General features: G+C 37.4%; 1 protein-coding gene across 4 annotated transcripts in view; it reads right to left on the bottom strand.

Moving 5' to 3' along the window:
• The window catches only part of npr1a (natriuretic peptide receptor 1a), a 237,606-nt gene that overhangs the window by 104,890 nt on the left and 112,294 nt on the right, over positions 1–20,422 (bottom strand). For all 4 annotated transcript variants that reach the window (XM_073930933.1, XM_073930934.1, XM_005170050.6 and 1 more), the window contains one exon: positions 2,855–2,990. In XM_073930933.1, coding sequence (XP_073787034.1) covers positions 2,855–2,990 — 136 coding nt within the window. The remainder of the gene's footprint in view (positions 1–2,854; positions 2,991–20,422) is intronic.

The raw sequence follows: 20,422 nt of genomic DNA, 5'->3' as shown, positions 1-20,422 counted from the left end.
ACAACAAACATTTTGACCTTTTTAAATATTTTAATTTAATAACTTTGTTACAAAAAACCCATATAAGTTTAGAACCCAGACTTTTCCTAAATGTATATTTCATTCTAACAGTTCTTTTTTTTTTAAATTACAAAACAAAACACAAAAGAATGAGTGTTTCTATTCTGAATGGCCATAACGGTCCAATTGACCCCATGCATTTTAGTGTCCACTACTTTTCCCTATGCCTTTGCATATTCTTGCTTCTATTGCCTAGCAACATTCTGCAAACAAAAACATCAGATTTATGATACTAAAAACATAACTTTACTTCAGACATGTCCTATAAATGTTCACTGTGGTCCAAATAAATTGCTCTCTTGCTTGTCGGACGAAGTGAGAAACACACCTTTGGGTGTGGTCTAGTAATTCATTCGCAATTACAGTATGATACTGTATTGTGTAGGGCTGCAGGTTACTGGACTGATATTTTTCTGTAATATGAATACAGTTTCAGAAGATGGGTTGAATAGCTGCATTTGATGATTTTCTGGGGAGTCTGACAATATTTAGGTACAGAATATGAATAATTACAATGCAAAAAAAATGACAGGATATCCCATATCTGGACATTGCATATCTTTGGGATGTCACTATTGCGGATGCGCATATTGCAATATCAATCCTGACATTATAATTTGTGCAGCCCTAGTATGGTACCAAAAAACATATTTTTATGTGAAAATAAAATATGATGACAGACATTCAAAGCTTAATTCTAAAACTTTAATTAAAGCTTGAAATACAAATATGATATGAAAAAAGTTGTGTTCAGTACAGTCTTATATGAAAGACCAATGGTGCATTCACATCAGACGCGAATGAAGCGTCAAGCGCAAGAGATTTACATGTTAGGTCAAAGACGCGACATCCTGCGGTGCAATTTGCACTAATGAGGCTGTGCAAATGACGCAATTCATAATAATGAAATACTGCAAATGACACAATTCACACGAATGAAGCAGCGGGAATTGAGCGTTTTGTGCGTTTGATCATGAATTGCATGTTTGCGCGAATCACTCGAGTTGTAAAATCTGAACTTTAGCAAACATTTGTGCCACGTTAACCATACAGGAGCTTTCTCTTGTAGGGGCTTGATTATGATGTAGCACCCGTTGTTGGTGTCCTGAGGGGAAATCCTCCAGCTGACATTTTCATCAAATTGGGCTTGGCTCAGTCGGAAGCACCGCTGAAAGCTTCCATCATCTAGGTATAGTTTCTGGAGGAGTTTATGAACTCGCAGAGCTGGGTGTACCTCACAAAGGTTCTAGTGGACTGAAAGAATCTATGCTGATTTTCAGTCTTCCTAAATCACAGCTAATTAAAATTAAGCACAGCTAATCTCTCAATAAAATCCAAGTTAGGCATTTAGCAATGAAATGAAAGTCACCGGACATTAGGGGTGTAAGGGATCATGGTTGATCCGTGATCCATAAAGATCACAGCCCACAGTTTGGAACACAGGTGACTCGCGGATTAATAATTTTTAAAAAAATTTAATCCAACATTTATAACAATTGCAGAGAGATCGCCTCCCTTGTCATTCAAATCACGTGTATAAAAGCATTTTGGCTTCCCAGTATAATATAATGATGATGGAAAAAGCTGTGTTGGGACCTAAATGCTTTCTAAGGTTATTCATTAAAGGTGTTATCTGTTTCTGCTTCTCTAGCCTGAAATAATGAATCCAATGTAAAGCTGCACAATAAAACATTAAAAGATTGTGATCTCAATTTAAAACAGCGCAGCATGAATGATAAATGGTAATGATTTGCAAATGTTAATAATCCTTCAAAGTGCTGTGTTTGATCAAGAAAGATTTCCTTTTCAGTTAGTTACAAACAGTTAAATAACACAGAAGTACTGGTGTAACATTTTATAGTTCAGATATACACACTGATGTTTATGGGAAAGGTTAAAATCACAGTTTAATGGAACTTGACGCTGGTGAATGTTGTAACAATTACATTGTGTAATCAATAGGTGGCGACAAACAACCATCAAAATTATGTAATTGAATATGTTTTTAAAAATGATACATCTATAATGAAACATGAAGTTTTGTTTAAATTGTTGAATCACTAATTGAAAATGTTGTTGTACAAGATGTTAGATTTATATATTTAGCATTATCAGCAACAGTAGCAGATTTTTTCGTAAATATTTCGTATTGAATATTTTCCTTTTTTCAGCTGTTTTTTTCCTGGCTTTTATTTTTATTAAAATTACAGGTTCTAAGTTCTGTTTGTTAAAACCACAGTTTTTTGCAGTAATATTTTTGTATAAAAGGAAAGCAAATGACATAGCTGATCCAAAAAATGGTCCAATTTGTGACTTAAAAAACCAAAGTATGATCTGAACCGTGAGATTTGTAATCCTTTATACCACTACTGGGCAGACAGAAGCCCCACCCATGACGCAAATCTATTGTGAAGTGAATTTCAGGTACGAATTAAGTGAATTAAGTGAGTAACGAGTGAATGAAGTGAGTAAACTCAAAATATTCACACGTCTATTTTACATGCAAATAGCATGATTTATTTGTGCATTTAAGGCCATTCTAGTAGATATAGGATTCTTGTAGTTTCAGTGTTAAAAGGCAGAGCAAAACAACAACTACAAAAAAGCAAAATGTCAAAAAAAAAATGTAAACAAAGAGCAAACAAAAACAAAAACAGGTTGAACCAACTCGATCTGAAAGTTAAAAAGTGATGTTTCAATGTTCAGAACACAATGTAGTATAGACCAGACCTTTAGTCTTTTAGCCAGAAATGTGGCAAATTTGAGCTTATAGGTGACTTTAAGCAGGACTGACCATGATATGTGCGATTCCACATCCTCTTGTTGACCACGTCTCCCGGAGGTCTCGAACCCGAACGATCCATAGTATCATTCAGGGCATGAGAATAAAGCATGACTCCATCGTGGAAGGACCCAGAAATCAGATTCATCTGCAAGTCAGGAAGAGAACAAATTACACACTTGCACAAATTATACACTAGCATGAAATCTTTTTAGTAATTGAGGCTCAAATTGGATTTGATTACCAGATCTCTAGATACCACACTGGCAGTGATTTTGAAGAAACTTCATCATTGCAAGGTTGTAATTCGATGACCCAAAGGAGAGTAAAAAAGAAAAATGGCAGCGTTCCTAATGCTGTCTGTCATTTTCCCCTGCTTCACTGTTTAATATCATGCATTCCTTCTGTCTTCTTTAAAACATGATGAAATACAGTTTGTTTTTTCTGCTCCAACGTGTTGATTTGAACACATGGAGTTCATATTTTCGATTAGAAAAATAAATTACAAAGTGGTGATAAGAAGTTACAAAGAGTGAGAAGTATTTCAAACTTGCTAGTTATTTACTGTACATAAAAAAGCACCATATTACACACAAAATAATTAAATAATGCAGACTGGAACTCACAGAATATAAAATGTCTAAATGGTCTCATTTGAGTAAGACTGATTGAATTTATTAAAGATGTTTTGCAGTGTGGATGCTGTAACCTGTTAACATGGGCACTGACATTAACAAGCAGCGCTAACACATGCAGTGTGAAACAGGCGGGATGAAAACCTGACAGGTCAAAATTGTGTTGAATAAAAATGTTGCATTAATATCAGTGTGTTGACATTTAGTTGGGTTGGTGAGCAACAATTTTTCAATATCCCAGAAACACTGCGGCAAGTACTAGATTTTGCCAACAACAAGCAAAATAACCACATAGATTGAAGCAGAAAAGAACCACTGAGTCAAAATTGACAGGGAAGCAGTAAGCACAAAAAAATCAATATTGACAGGGCAAAAGAAGAAATGTCAAGTGATGTCATTTTAGTTCAAGCACAGTTCAATAATGATTAGGGAAACACACCGCAGATCTATCTAGTTAGTAAATCATTCACACTGGTGAACAAAATAAATTATTAATTTAAGATTGATTCAAAAGAATCATTCATTTATTCATTCATTTATTTTCTTTTTGGCTTAGTCCCTTTATTAATCCGGGGTCACCACAGCGGAATGAACCGCCAACTTATCCAGCAAATGTTTTAAGCAGCGGATGCCCTTCCAGCTGCAACCCATCTCTGGGAAACATCCACACACACTCATTCACTACGGACAATTTAGCCTACCAAATTCACCTACACCACATGTCTTTGGACTGTGGGGGAAACCAAAGCACCCGGAGGAAACCCACGCAAACGTGGGAAGAACATACAAACTTTACACAAAAACGCCAAAAGACCCAGCTGAGGCTTTCAAAAGAATCATGTGTAATATTCTTAGAAAGGAAAACATACTGTAAATGACAACCATTCAACTTTCAAAATATAAGAAAATTGCTAAACTAGTTACCGAATACATTCCAAAAAATATTAAAACTACCTCATGCTTTTTCAGAATTGATATGGAATCCTTCTGTACTGGTAAAAGTATATATATATATATATATATATATATATATATATATATATATATATATATATATATACATATATATATATATATATATATATATATATATATATATATATATATATATATATATATCCAACATGCACTGGAAACAAATCTGACTTATTGCCGGCAATGCGAAACCAGACTCCTACTCTGTTCATGCAGGGACGAGACGGCCCTCAACAGATCGCCTCTGACCCCATACTCTCTGAGCACCCTCCACAGAATGCCACGAGGAACACGATTGAATGCCTTCTCCAAGTCCACAAAACGAATGTGAACTGGTTGGGCATACTCCCATGAACCCTCGAGCACCTAGGTGAGGGTATAGAGCTGGTCCAGTGTACCACAGCCCGGACGAAAACCACATTGTTCCTCCTGGATCCTAGGTTCAACCATTGGCCGGATCCTCCTCTCCAGTACCCTGACATAGACTTTCCCCGGGTGGGTGAGGAGTGTGATCTCCCTATAGTTGGAGCATACCCTCCGGTCCACCCTTCTTAAAAATGGGAACCACCACCCCAGTCACCAGTCTAGAGTTACTGTCCCCAACCTCCATGCGATGTTGTAAAGAAGTGTCAGCCTAGACAGCCCCACAACATCCAGAGACCTAAGATACACAGGGTGAATCTCATCCACCCCATCTGCTTTGCCACTGCGGAGCTTGCAAACTATCTCAGTGACCTCAGTTTGGGTGATGGGTGAGTCACCCCTGCATCCCCAGTCTCTGCTTCCTCAATGAAAGACATGTTGGTGTGGTTAAGGAGATCCTCAAAGTATTCCTTTGACCACATCCCCAGTCGAGGTCAACAGCTCCCCACTTTCGCTGTATACAGCGTCGATGTGGAGCTACTTTCCCCTCCTGAGGTGCTGGACAGTTTGCCAGAATCTCTTTGGGGCTGACTCATAGTCTTCCTCCATGGTTTCCCTGAACTCTTCCCAGGCCCAAATTTTTGCTTCCGCAACTGCCCGGGCTGCAACACGCTTGTCCTGTCTATACCCATCAGCTGTCTTGGAAGTCCTGCAAGCCAACCAAGCCCTGTTTGACTCATTCTGCTTGACAGCATCCCTTACTTCCGATGTCCACCACTGGGTTAGTGGATTGCCGCCTCGACAGGCAACACAGACCTTATGACGACAGCTCCTCATGGCCATGTTAACAATGGAGTCAGAGAACATGGACCACTCAGTCTCCATGGGAGGCCACCCTCTCATTCACCGGGGAAAACTCCAACACATGGCGGCTAAGTTGGGGAGCTATAAGAAAGCCCACACCAGCCCGCCGCCTCTCACCGTGAGCAACTCCAGAGTAGAAGAAAGTCCAACCCTTCTCAAGAAGTTGAGTTCCACGTCAGGATGGTCCCACGTCACTCCTTTGGGCTAAGCCCAGGTGGTTTCTGTGGAAAAAAACCCGGCCACCAGGTGTTCGCTCCCAGGGTGGGGCCCCGGCTGCGCCATACCCGATGATGTCGCAGTCCTTCATGTTGTTGAACTCATAAAGGGTTTTTGTACCGCACTTAGTCTGACCTGTCACCTAAGACCTGTTTGCCTTGGGAGACCCTACCAGGGCCATAAGCCGCCGACAACATAGCTCTTTGGATCACTCAGGCACTCAAACCCCTCCACCATGATAAGGTGGTGGTTCAGGCAGTAATTTATTTAATGAGCTAATATTTTTTATATGTAACAACAATTTGATTACAATCTATTTACAATGTAATAATAACAAAATACATCTATTTCGTATCTTAAACACACAACATTAATTTATTTTGTCACTCCCCAGTCCTGATAAATGAAAAAAAAAATTATGAAAAAATCTAATTAGTATTTCTGTCTGAACAATTTTTTTTAAAAGAATGGTTCCATTTATACAACAGTTCTGTCTGGTTCTTGGTAATCTGACTGGCTGATAGTCGTGCGATATTTTGCCAGTTACATCACACAAAGGCCTCTTCACCCTTTACTGTGTACTTCGCCCACATACAGCCAGCAACAAGCAGAGATGCTACAGTTTGACAAATATTACTGTTGTTAGACAACAAAGTATACTTTTGAGGCTTTTTAAGTCTAGGATATAGTTGTTTAGATTGCAACTATGCAGTTTATTTGTAAGAATAGTGCCTATTTTAAAAATATTTACAATTTCTGAGAGACAGCTTGTCGGAGACCAAAGATGGCTGACATTGTCTATTCACAAGATGGCGCCAGGGCTGCATAATAAGCCCTTGCTTAGTGTGTTTTCCTGAGAGCGAATAAGAAGCTGAAAAACGGAAGCATCGTGGTTTTTAAAGTGGACCGGATCGAGTTGATAAGAAGCAGTGAATAAGAAGCTGGATTCATTCTCGTTCCTCCTTATTGCAAACACAACAGCAATCTGGTAAGTTTGTGATTGCTCTGTTTTTTTTTTCTAGCTTAATTATTGTGATATTGTAACGGTTGCTTAATGTTTGATATGCATTTCGTATAAATGTCCCCTTTAAGAGGACTATTCCTGTGGTTGTTTTACCTTTGAGATGTAAGCACGCATGCTGAGGAAAAGTGTGATGGTCGCTCTACCGTTGTATCATTCTTTTATTTCAATAATGCAACAATTTATTTTGCGACAGATGTTTAAGTGTATTTTTTCTTTTTCTTTTGCCTTTTCGACTCATTGTCGTTGACTTGGATGTATATAGTCGACTATAGTTGCACTTGGGAGTCACGCATAAAGGCCAATAGGAAGAGTGAAATACTTTTGGTCTCCTTTTTTTATTCCATAAAGTCTCCGTAAACGGTAAACGCTGGGACACCTGGCACCCGTCACAATACAGACGGCAACAGAGAAATACTGTAGACTGCAATAGACTGTAGGGAGATATCTCTGTAGACGGATGGTATGTCATGTCACATTCAGCCCTATAATCTTAAAATGTGAGCAAAATCAGTGGTTTTGTCATCACCTTAAAGGGGTCACACACCAGAAGCGCCGCTTCACATTACACTATAGAGAATCATTTAAACACTAGCTCTAAAGTGATGTTGGTGAATTAGTAATGGCTTCTGCTGTTCTGACGTCAGCTGCAGATGTGAAGGAATGGCAGAAGAAAGTAGTTCCTAATACAAAAGGGTTTTTGACTGTCCGTGTCTGATTTTCTTTTTATATACAAGATTGTGTCGTCGAACTGTTGTATAAACACAATAATACATATGCTACATTTAAAGTCTTAATTAGGTTAATTAGGTTAACTAGGCAGTTTAGGGTAATTAGGCAAGTTTTTGTATAAAGAGGGTTTGTTCTGTAGACTATCAAAAGTATATAGCTTAAAGGGGCTAATAATCTTAACCCTAAAATGGTATTCAAAAAAATTCAAACTGCTTTATTCTAGCCAAAATAAAACAAATAAGACTGTCTCCAGAAGAAAAAATATTATCAGACATACTGTGAAAATTTCCTTGCTCTAGTAAACATCATTTGGGATTTTAGCACAATTATACTGTACACAACACTAGGTTAAAACCCTGTGTTCCTGTAAGCCAGATCTATCCTCCATATCACCTCTAGTGTAATCTACCAACTTCCAGTAACTCTGACAGCACAAACACACACCCAATAGCACGACACAAGCAAGGACACTAAATTACATAATGGCATGCTTTATTACTCCTGCATGACGTTCAGCCATGATTACAACCACCCCACATGTGTGAGAAAACCAATGCCGATTCCCAGCAGTCTTTGGGGACAGAGGTTGACTGGGTAAACATGTTCATATATCAGCTGCTGTGATGTTGGTATGTGAACATGTGCATGAGAGACTGTTCAGAAAGGCCAAACTGACGTGTGATTATTCAAACCGTGGGGCTACACTGCCATTTATCACCACTATATATTTGTTTGAATGAAAATCTAACACAATAATTGCCTGCAACAATTTAAACTATTTGGCCATGTGGTGTAGTGAAATTCAATGGGAGCTGCATACTCTGGACACAGCATTTAGTCTTACAAAAAGCAAACAATGCAAACAATTTTTTCTAGCTTCTTATTTGTTGGGTGTACTTATTTACCATCATATGTTGTATGATAATTTGCAGAAACAATAATAAAAAAGTATTTACTAAAATGATTTGGCTATTTTTTTTTGTTGGTATTTTTGCTTTTGGCTTTTATTTGGATGTACAATTCTCACTATTAATAAACTGTTAACACGGACTTTTAACTGACTGGACATAAATAGTTATTAATTAGTTATTAAGTTTAGTTGTATTAGATATTAGATCATGTTCTTGATAAGTACTAATAAACATCCAGTATCTTAATACTCGGCAGGTAATAAGCCACTAGTTAATAGTGAGAGGAGGTAATTGAACTAAAGGGCTCTATTTTAACGATTTTTTAACGAAGTCATGGCGCAATAGCATTAAGAGTGTGTCCAAATCCACTTTTGTTTTTTTAGGGGAGAAAAATACGATCTGTGCCCCGGTGCATGGTCTAACAGGGTTGTGCTTATTCTCTTAATGAATTATATGTTTTGAATAAAACGTACATTAAACCAATCAGAGTCTCATCTCCCATTCCCTTTAAGAGTCAGTTGTGTCGCACTGTGACGCATTTGCTATTTATATGGCCAATTTTGTAAGTGGAAAAACTGAATGCTTTTTGAGGAAGAAAACAGTAAAGCAGACCATCTGCAGCAAGAGGATCAAGAACGAGCCTCATCTATTAGGCCTGTTTACTTTCTCTTTACTTTACTCCTTTACTTTCGTGAATGAGGAAATGGTGGAAACTCACTCCACTGAAGACATCCATAAGCCTACATATTTAAATTTGCTTGTTAAGATTTTTTTATAACTATTTCTAAATTACAGTCTAGTTTCCAGCAAATGAATAAATTAACAACATAAACAAATTGTAAAAAAAAAAAAAAAAAAAAAAAACAAGTTATGTCCAAACAAATATTCTATTGCACCTTACGGTGATGATTATGTCTCCAAAATCTGACAGGTGGACATATCTAAACTTGTTTTGATTAAAACAAATATGCATGAATTAAATCTTATTACTGCTACTAACTATATTATACTAATGCAAATTGTCATGAATAAACTGAAAAAAGCCCCCCTCCCCCTCCCTTAGTTCGTCAATGGAGCAGTCTATTTCAGTTTTTCAAAATAGCCACGTTCCAACAATTACCCTTAACACACCTCCTTTTCAGACCAGAACACCCATGATTGCACAAAGTGGCGCAAAGGGATTTGCTATTTAAACAATGTGTCGCAAAACAAGAAAATTACTGTTGCGCAGGTCTGAAAATAGCAACAAATCACGCCGTACACGTCTTGCGCCTTATTGTTCCGGGTGTATAAAAGGGCCCAAAGTGTTACTTTTGTATTTGGTAGCACTTCAACTTAAAAAAATTTAGAAGCATGAGCAAAAGTTTATAGCTGAAGCACCAGCCAAAAATAAATAAGTTCCACTATTGAATATTGAATATTACAAACATATTGTATTTGAAAACAACCCATATCAAACTAACAAAAACCAGCAACATTATAGTAACTTATGTTGTGATAACTAGTTGAAATTAGAGCAATAATAAAAAAAATTAGGGCATCACGGTGGTGCAGTAGGTAGCACAAATCACCCCACAGCAAGAAGGTCGCTGGTTTAAGCTCCGGCTGGGTCAGTTGGCAGTCCTGTGAGGAGTTTGCATGTTCTCCCTGTGTGTGTTGGGTCTCCTCTGGGTGCTCTGTATAGGTGATTTAAATAAGCTAAGTTAGCTGTAGTGTATGTGTATGTGTATGGGTGTTTCCCAGTGTTGGGTGGCAACTGGAAGGGCAACTTCTGCGTAAAACACATGCTGGATAAGTTGGCGGTTCATTCTGCTGTGGTGACCTCTGATTAATAAAGGGACTAAGCCAAAAAGAAAATGAATTAATGATTTCATAAATGAATGTCCAATAATAAATGATGATAATGATACAACTAAAGTAAATAAAAAAGTATCTCCATCTTGCTGCTCTGAGTGTACTGATTGCCACATATGATTGTATATGAACATAAAGTTTCTGCTACAAAGAGTCAAACTGTGAAAAATGAGTGGTTTGCATTCAACTATAAATGAAGCACTGCAGTAAGAAATAGTTTTATATCTAAATATTATATGTCAATTTAACTAACAAAAGTTTAGGTCACCAAACATACATTTGTATGATTATCATAATCAAATTCAAAACTGAGAACCGCAAACCACACAGTAGTAACTAAATATATAATTAATTTGCATCTCAAGACAGAATGACCAAAATAAAGGAAGAAAAGACTCTTGCTAAGGTGGAGGTTTTCCTGAGAGTTGCTATAGAATTGGTACTATGGATTGTTGCTAGGTTGTTGTTACACAGTTTGCAGCATTTGGGTTGCTTTCAAATTTGTGTGTGTTTATGTTTTATCTAATATTGGTATTTTATTTTAGATAGATTTCAACTGCTGAAAATGATTTCAATAGTTTTAAATTGCAGGGCTGCAGGACTATAGCTTTATGAAAACAAGCATTTTATTATAGAAATTTGATTAAACACCAGGGAAAATGTAATCTTTAAAGTGCCAGTGTGCATTTCATTAACTGTCCTCAGCTAGGAAAACACAACTCTTAATGAAGATCCTTTTCCTCAGATTTTGAAGTATCCAGGGAATCGTAAGTCTTCTCATATAAAAAAAACTAATCTGGCTAAAGCTGAATTAAAGATTGCTTTCTTTTAATTGTAAGATCTAACGAAAGAATGAAACCATATTAATTAATACAGCTGTCATCCTGAGCTATTGCAGTTTAAAAAAGAACCAGATAGAAGCCAGTGGTGCAGAACCAGATGGTTGATGGTAAAACCTAGCTCTGACGTACCGTGATAAAACTGAGGGAAAAATGTTCCAAAAAGTGAAAGGTGTACAAAAGTGTGGTTGTCATAGCAACCATAGACAGTCCGTGGACTCATCAATACAGAACATCTGTGAGTGACGGTGGATCAGGAGATTATGGAAGGAGGAAAGGAGATTGCTAGGGTCCTAAGAGAAAAGAAACAGTGCAATGAAATGCAAATTTCGAGTAAAAGGTTGAACAGACTGAGAGATTGGGAGATGGGGGAGGACTAGATGAAAAAAATGTGATCCAGGCCAAAAAAAGCAACAGGCTGAGAGAGATGGAGAAAAACATTGTGGAGACAAAATAATAGACTGAAAGCATAACAGATTCAGACTGTGAGAGATGCAAAAAATAGAGCAATATATATCTTATTTTAATATGCTGTGCCAGTGAGAAAAAAACTGCAGCAACAGAAAATCAGATGAAAATCTAAATCTGGGAAAATCAATCAATCAATCAATCAATCAATCAATCAATCAATCAATAGGTTGACATCAGAGTTGGGCGGAACGAATTCCACGCATACTGTTTTCTAATTACATTTTTTAGGAATGCAGTAATGTAACGAATGACATTTTAAGTTAGTGTAATTTGATTACAGTTACTAAAGTCAGTATAGTTGCATTACTTACATAAAAATATAGTTTTTAGAAGAAACAAAAGCTTCTGTTAAATCACGTTTTCTGTTGCAACGTAAGTTAATAAGCATGCCCTTTTAAATAGCTGGAGAACAGGAGCTGAAATGGCTGCTGTCAAGAGTGGTTGCTTTTTCAAGTGGAAATACAGACATGACTTTGATTTCATTGAGCATAAAAACAAAAGTATTGCTGTGAAATGCAGTCTAAAGAACTTTTAACTCGATCAGCAACTTGCTCAAGCACTTGAACAGAAAGCATTCTACAACAATACTCATCACCAAAGAGGACACCAGCGCCTAAATATACACATTTCGGCAGATTAATTACCTCAGAAAAACACAGAACACCCAAACAGCTAGGTTTCCAGTTTTCTTTATGTCTTCTTTTGTGTAAAAAAAAAAAAAAGACAAACAGGATTGGAACAAGTGAATGATGAGAGAATGTTAAGTTTTGATCAAACTCTTTGAGGCCCAATCCCAATTCTATTTTTGTACCAATACCCCTTCCCTTTCCCCATGGCTCTTGAAACAGAATGTGAAGGGGAAGGGCTTTAAAATGAACCCCTAAGAAATGGGACATCACTACAATACCAGCTTATGTCATCATATGTCTTCGCGATCTCTTGTTTCATATGAGATCAGACGATGGTGACTGCTGTAGTTATTCCAGTTGTGTTATTTTTTGGTATTTATCTTCAGGAAATCACTGAAGTCATATATCATGTTATCATAACAATCTGATGTGGCAATATGATTATAACTGTACTGTGCACTTACACCGTGGCCATATTCATCACAAAATGTTGTGGGACTGCTATAAAGGAGTTAATATTAAGTATTATAGATTTAGCAGTTTTTTTTAAACATTATGGTAAAACATGAGTGTGTTTATAATTGTATTAAAACATATGCTTGTTTGTTGTAAAAATTCATATTAATGACAAAAAGATACTCATTTGTGGATCTCCTTACTTCTGAGTGCATCCATGCTGCTGTTGTGGCTGGTGTATTGTGGGAAATTTTCTTACCCCTTGGTTTTAAGTGCAATCCTGAGAAATCTCAATTTGAAAGGGTATCTAACCCTTCCCCTTAGCTCTACGCCTTCAAGCTAAAGAGAATTGGGACACTCCTACCCCTTTATGTGTAAAAAGGGGAAGGGCTAAGGGGTAGAATTGGAATTTTATGCCCAAGTCTATTATATATGTCTAGCTGCTCTGTTAAAGCCATTGTAATGTTTTCAGCGTGTTCAAGTCCTGTTTTACGTGACCACATGGCTTGTGCTGTTTCTTTGTGTCATGTGCCCCTGTCTATTGTCTAGTCCCACCCTCCTTGTTAACCTATTATTAGTTTATTCAGTTCACTTGTTTGTTAATTCTTTCTGCTTTCTCGTGCTTCTTTCTGATTCCTCGTGTCTGCTATCTTGTGCCAGTTTGTCGTCGTTTATCCTGTTTTTTCTTGTTCCAGCCCTCATCCCTACCAGACTGCCCTGCACAGTCCAGTTTTCCCACTCGGGATAGTTTTTGTTGCTTTTTGTCTTATTTTTGTTTATAATTGTTAAACCCATTTTTTAGTCTGTATTTAAGACCTTGTTCCCTTTCCCTACATTAGGCTTCTCAAAGACTTCATTTCGTATTGCAAGACCATGCCACAATCCAGCACAATGCCATTCTGCTTGATTTGTAATGAGACAATGGGAGTTGCAAAAGACTGGAATGGAACTGAGAAATGCCACTATAAAACAAAACATGGACATTTTGAACCTCATGTATCTACAAAATACTGATATAAAAAACGCAAAACTCAACACCTAATGTTTTTATTGAACACCTTTTGTATTTTTCACTATTTTGGAGAGGGGTCTGGATTCAGACCTGGTGCAGTTGGCCTGCATGCAATGCTTTTTTAATGCCCACACCTAACCCCACCCCTCATCACTAGCTCCATTGATTGCATTGACATTGCATCTCTGAGATATGCAATATCAGCTTGCATCATCATGGCTGCATCCAGATACTATTGGCCTACATTTTGTTGTGTTTTATACAAAAATGCATTTATTCATTAGTGGTTTTGCCACATTTGCATTGTATTTAATGTGTTTTGAATGCAAATGCCACTTTAGTTAAAGAAAAATAAATAGTTTTAGCTTTGACCTTAATAACAAGACAGATGTCAGATTTGGACCTTTAAATGTAGATATTAAGAACCCCTGCCCAACATCAACCTTGACAGTAACCTTGGTTTTTAAACTTGATCTTTGGGTTGTTCATATTGGTTGCCTAGGTGTTGCTATGCAGTTGCAAGTGTGTTCCTGGAGCAATGGCTTTCTAAGGTGTTCAATGCCTTAGCGAAAAAGAATCCTTCCAGTCCTTCAGAGGTTGTTTTTAAATATTCTTGATTTTTTAGGGCTCGTGTGGCTTCTTGTGCCATTCAAAAATCATAAGTATGATCCTGGAAAATAATAATGAAGAAAAACAGTAATAATCTTAAAAAAATGTTTCACAATTTATCATGTGCAGCAATGGGCATAGAGTTTGTCCTTCATCACACATAATTACAGCATTGGCTCATTTTAACCATTTCTGTCACCTCTGATGGATGTCTGCACTTTTTGTTCCCACCATTGCAACCTTCACGAGAACCACCATTGTAGATTAAATCACCTAAAAAGGAATACGCTTTAAGCATCAGCCACATCTGCCTCCATTTGCTCTTTTTGTTCCCAGTGCAAAGTCACAAAGGCCATCCAATCAGAGAGAAGTGGCTCTGTTCAACAATGTCTCGGATTAAAGGGAGTATTTATGGATAAATTAGCTCTTGGTTGATGAAATGGGATGCAAAACTTGATAGTGGGAAGTTCAAGATAGCTCCGGGAAGCACATGGACAGAGAGAGTGTGGAGTGTGAGAGCTTAAGAGTAAGAAATGGAGAGAATGTGCCTTGGCTGTAATAATGGTGGCAGTGAAGGGAACAACTAATTGGAGAGACAGACATGTGAGATGCGGGCAGAGGGAACCTTCCAAATGAGCTCACTGCCCTGGGGAAATGGATGGATGCATCGGGCTAAGAGACTAGAACAACAGACGGCAGAACAGTGAGAAGAGTTGCAGACACCTTATTAGACTTCAGAAAATAATTTGACTGTGCACAGAGCGTGTAGCGTATCTCATCTAATCGTTAGCTATGGAAACACAGCTGAAACTCATTCCAAGCATTGCTAACAAGCATGGATATGCTGTTTTCAGTCCTGGCTGTCATTCGTTTTCAGGGAATGCTTGCTGCTGAAAGTTACAATATGCTACATAACTCTTGCACTGATGTCCAATATGGAGTTATGCTAGTTGAGGAAATCTACATCAGTCTGGAGAATATGTGAAGCTGAACTTGACACAATTCACTGAAAATTTCTTAACATATGATAGAACAATTATTTTAGCTTCCTACTATAATTCATATGTACATACAAAACCTCAATAATATACAATAAGCAATAGCAAGCTTATGTGTTTGGCCAGAGCTTACAGTAGGTGATATTCCAAAATGCTAACTATTAGCATAAAAGCTTTGAAAACACAGTCCCTCCCCTGCCGTTCAAAGCCACGCTTTCTGAAATCACAAACGCACACCTTAAAGATGACAGCAGACACTTCACTAGATTATGTCATTCACCAATTAGAAAACTTCACAGTACTTTATAATACTACAATTCTGAATGAAAAACTGTATTGTATCAAGAACGTTTTCAGTTGTGTATCAAGCAACACTTGTCAAAATGTGCAATATTTTATGCATGCAAGGATCTCTGGTCTCACTCTCTCAAGCGCTTTGTCCTAAAGCGACTACTGTATGCTTAGTGCTTGGCCAGCGGGATGCAGGAATTACACTTATTACTTAGCCATACTTACACGCTATTTCAAACAGAATATTCAGAGTAGCATGGTTTACAATATAGGGAGCATGCCACAGGTTGTCATTGTTCAAAAATGAACCATTGTGAATATAAAACCAACTACACCTCAGTAAAGCAGGCTAGGCATAATACCGCTATTTATGTATGTTTTGTTATTAAACTAAGTAAAAATCTATATTATAAATGCAGTAAAAGGGCTCTCAAGAAATTGAAGATGATTACATCAATCTTTAGCTGGGAGATTTTCGTGGCTGAACAAAAATTCTACATAAATCTACATAAGCTTTGCGTGACTAAAATAGTTTTAAAACATACTGTTACCTGTCTAAAACAAATACTTCAGCCAGTACTTCAGAAATTCTACTTATCAGAACTATGGCAATTGTTGGCCAGACAAATTTTAAATGGATGAACATTTTTTAGTCTTATGCCTTACCCAGAATTAAAAAAATGCATTTAAATACATTTAGATCATTTACTTTAATCATTGCTACTGGAATGTGAAGAGACATTCAACCAGCACAACAAAAAATTATTCTGAAGACAATCACCTATTGCACCTATAAGCTTAAATAAACTAAAATAAGCAAACAAAGGTTCACCATTGTAAAGGAATTCTGTAAGCTTATGTGTGAGTTTGTGCAGCTAGTTTTATTCTGAATATTGTGGATGTGCTCAGAATCAGTTGTGAAGACTGTGGATAATACGTAATAAAACTCGAAATAAAGTTCTACTCTATTTCTTGTGTAAACTGATCATTTAATTTCATAGGATCTTAATGAATCATCAAAAGCCATGAGTACTAATTTTGTTTTGCCAGCATATATACAGTTTAACCCCTCCCCCACACACATTTCTACATTTAATAGTTATAATAACTTATTTCAAATAACTGATTTATTTGATGTTTGCCATGATGACATGCCATGATACTTTTCAACACACTTACAGTATATACAGCTTAAAGTGACATTTAAAGGCTTAACTAGGTTAATTAGGTTAACTAGGCAGGATAGGGTAATTAGACAAGTTATTTTAATTCAATGGTTTGTTCTGTAAACTTAAAAAAAATAGCTTAAAGGGGCTAATAATTTTGACTATATTATATATAATATTGGCAACATGGCTACTGCTGTGGATACTGCTTCTTTAAAAAAAAATGTTGCTATATTTACAAATGTCGGATAGACATTTGACGTAAGGACCAAAGGTTACATTTTATTTCTAACTCTGTTCCAAATCGTTATAAAACAAATATTCAGCTCTGTGCTCGACTTCTCACAGGGGACATCTTCCACATTCTGAGAGGTGTGACACAGTGGCCTGGTGACCAGCCAACCATGAACACCAACCAATCTGCAAATCACAACACACTCGACCAGCTAACCAATAAGAGTTCGTTGAGAGAGGGTCTTCGTAAAACCAGATATTAAGACAATTGCTTTAATGCTATTTGAAAAATCATTGTGCATTTATTTTAAAGCATGTGAAAAGATGTTGCTGTGCACGCCATAAGCACAACCTGAACAAAAAAAATCCATTATGCCACCCCTTTCAACTGAAGTAGATCAAATCAGAATAATTTCCTCTTGATGGTCATTACTAGGTGTGTTGTATAAAACACTCAGCTGAGCTTTAGAGAATGGGTATTCAGGAGGCTCAGGCAGAGCACGTCTTTAATAGCCCTGAGCAGAACTCGAACTAACAGACTCCTCTGTGGTGACAGACTCGCACGAGGTGACCTGCGGCTAAGGGTAATTACCACTCTTCCCCACTGTCAGAGAAAGGTTACTCATCCCGCACACATGCATCTGGGTTTTTCTGGGCAAGTACCGGGTGACATTTACTGTCAGAAAACAAACAAGCAAAAGCACAGACTTCAATCATTTCTGACTAAGAACAGCCATCTCAGTCTTTTGCAGAACCTAAATTTAAATCTCTCTCCCAAAGGGGTGAATGAATTAAATTATTGCATACGTTTAGTATGCAAAATCTTTTAACAAGAATCTAGATCATTTAACAACGAATAGAGAGTGTTCGTTGCACAAAAGCCCCAGTCTTCCGTCAGTCTGACAACAGAAGACCAGGGGCCTCATGTATCAACGCTGCGTACGCACAAAAACTTTGCGTACGCCAGGTTTCACGCTCAGAATCGCTCATGTTTGGATTTACTAACAATGAACTGAACGTGGGAATGTGCACAGCTTCACGGCAGCTTTCTGGCTGGCATACGCACATTTTTTGTGCGTGTCTGTTTTATTTCCATTGGCGACTCCTAGAGGCAGTTGTGTTAAATTCCTCTCTACAAAGTGTCTGAGCCTTGCAATGGCAGCTGTATGAGACGGGTTCATCTAGCAGGTAAATAAGGTTTCCATACCATACAGTTGACCAGCTAAACATTAAAGCACAATTTGCAGCAGTCGCCTGTTTTCCCAATGTAATCTGAGCTATCTACTGCACGCACATTGCTATAAAGACACTATCTGAAGATGAATTTGCATGCGTGAATCAGAAACATTTCCATTCAATAAATGTGCAAATAAAATATGATGTACAAACTTATTGATGATTCCTACTTGTCTTTCTCGTGATAAATAGTAGGCAAAATCTGATATGTACAGGGGAAAAAAAGAAGAAAGAGTTCATCAGACGCTGGATTCGAGCCGAGTTTATGCTCGAACATGTCAAAACAGGATCACATGCGTCTTAAGAGGTGCGCCACTGAGACTGCTAAGGGTACTGCAACATTTTACAGATATAAACCACACAATTTCTTTTCTAATTCACTCAGTGCGATGTTTAGACCCAACTGCGTTAACCGCATCAGCTAAACTCTCCCACTCTATTTTTTTTCTTTTGTTGTTAATTCCGGAGAACAAACTTGCAAATAACATCGCTTTTCTCCGGTCTACCTCCGAAAGCAGCACCTCCATTTCACATTCTGTTCAAAATTTCTCTTTTTGCTTGATTTTGCCATTGCTTTTTCATTGGGGTTTTCCATTAGCATAGTCATTAGCATATTCATACTGGGGAGGAGGCAGGGAGGGGTTTTGTGCTCGTGCATGTTGCGCTCAGTTTCACGTTCATTCGGATGTACAAAAGAATATGCGTGAGATTCGGCGTACGCAGTGTTTCATACATCTGAATTTTTTTCTGCGTACGCACATTAACAGCTTTGTGTGTACGCAATGTTTTAGTAAGATTTCCACGCAAGTCTTCGTACATGAGGTCCCTGGACTTCTTCTATTGGCTAATGACTTCTGAAAAAGCTCTCTGATTGACAAGGCAACCAATACAACATTTGTGTTCCTTATTATTTTATTTTATTTTATATTATTCCATAATATTTAAGAATTAGCTCACCCAAAAAATGAACATTATGTCATTGATTACTCATCCCCATGCTATTCCAACCCCACTGAAGCCTTCATACATCTTCAGAGCAAAATTTAGCAAATTTTAGATAAAATGTGAGGGCTCCCTCATCCTCCATAGACAGCAACGGTTCTGAGAAGTTCAAAATCCAAAAAAGGAACAAAATATCACTGTCAACATATTAAAAATATGACTTTGTTGGTTCTACTGTGATAATATCAAGCTCCAAAAACTCTTTTGAGTGTCTAAAAGTGAATAATTAATAACTAATAATAATTAATAACAACTTTTTAAGTGAACTAATCCTTAAGATGTGGAAATGTAAACTCAATAACAGGCTGGTGGGAAATCAATAAATTTAATTTCATGTATGAATGTTGTGTTCAGTCATAAATGTCTATGCCATAGACTTCACAATACATGCTACATGCTTTTGTAAATTCACTTTGTTAGAGCATTAGGCACTGTGGTGTTCTTCATCCATTTGGGTGCTTCCCATTGCAGTGGCTTTGTTCAAGGTTGACTGTTAAAATATGTGACACATGTCCCCAGGACATCCTGTAGGAATTAAACCCCTAACAGACATCATTTAAATGGACATACTATAATCCAAATGTATTTCCTGAGGCTCATGCTGGTAGGTGGCTGTATACAGCATATGTTTTGCCTGGCACTTGATGCTGCAGCTTATATTCTCAGTCTGTAGTGTGAAAGCTGCAGGTCATTGAAGTTTGTTGCATCACTCCTGCTTTTTCAGATATATATTTTCCCACTCCTCGTCATGGTGAATCAAACACATGCTCATGCATATTATCACGCCCACTAATTCTGACTTTTAAAGAATCAGTGGTGGTGTATCATAGTGGAGTGCTGCTGCAAAATCACAATACAGTAAACCTGACTGTTAAAGTTTCTGTTGTTTTACTGTTGACTGAGGCAACATTTACAGTAATATGATTCAGATTTAAAAAGCATAAGTTTTGTAACACATACGCCTTGCGTCCACACTACCTCGAGTTTTTTCGAGCCCAGAAAATGGAGCATTTTGGAAACACAGAAGAGGTGTTTACGCTGCTGCTTCACATCAATGTGGATGGGG

Source organism: Danio rerio, chromosome 19 (assembly GCF_049306965.1).
Source record: "Danio rerio strain Tuebingen ecotype United States chromosome 19, GRCz12tu, whole genome shotgun sequence".
NCBI lineage: Eukaryota > Metazoa > Chordata > Actinopteri > Cypriniformes > Danionidae > Danio > Danio rerio.
Note: the sequence above shows the minus strand (reverse complement) of the source record. Positions and strands in the feature narration are given on the sequence as shown.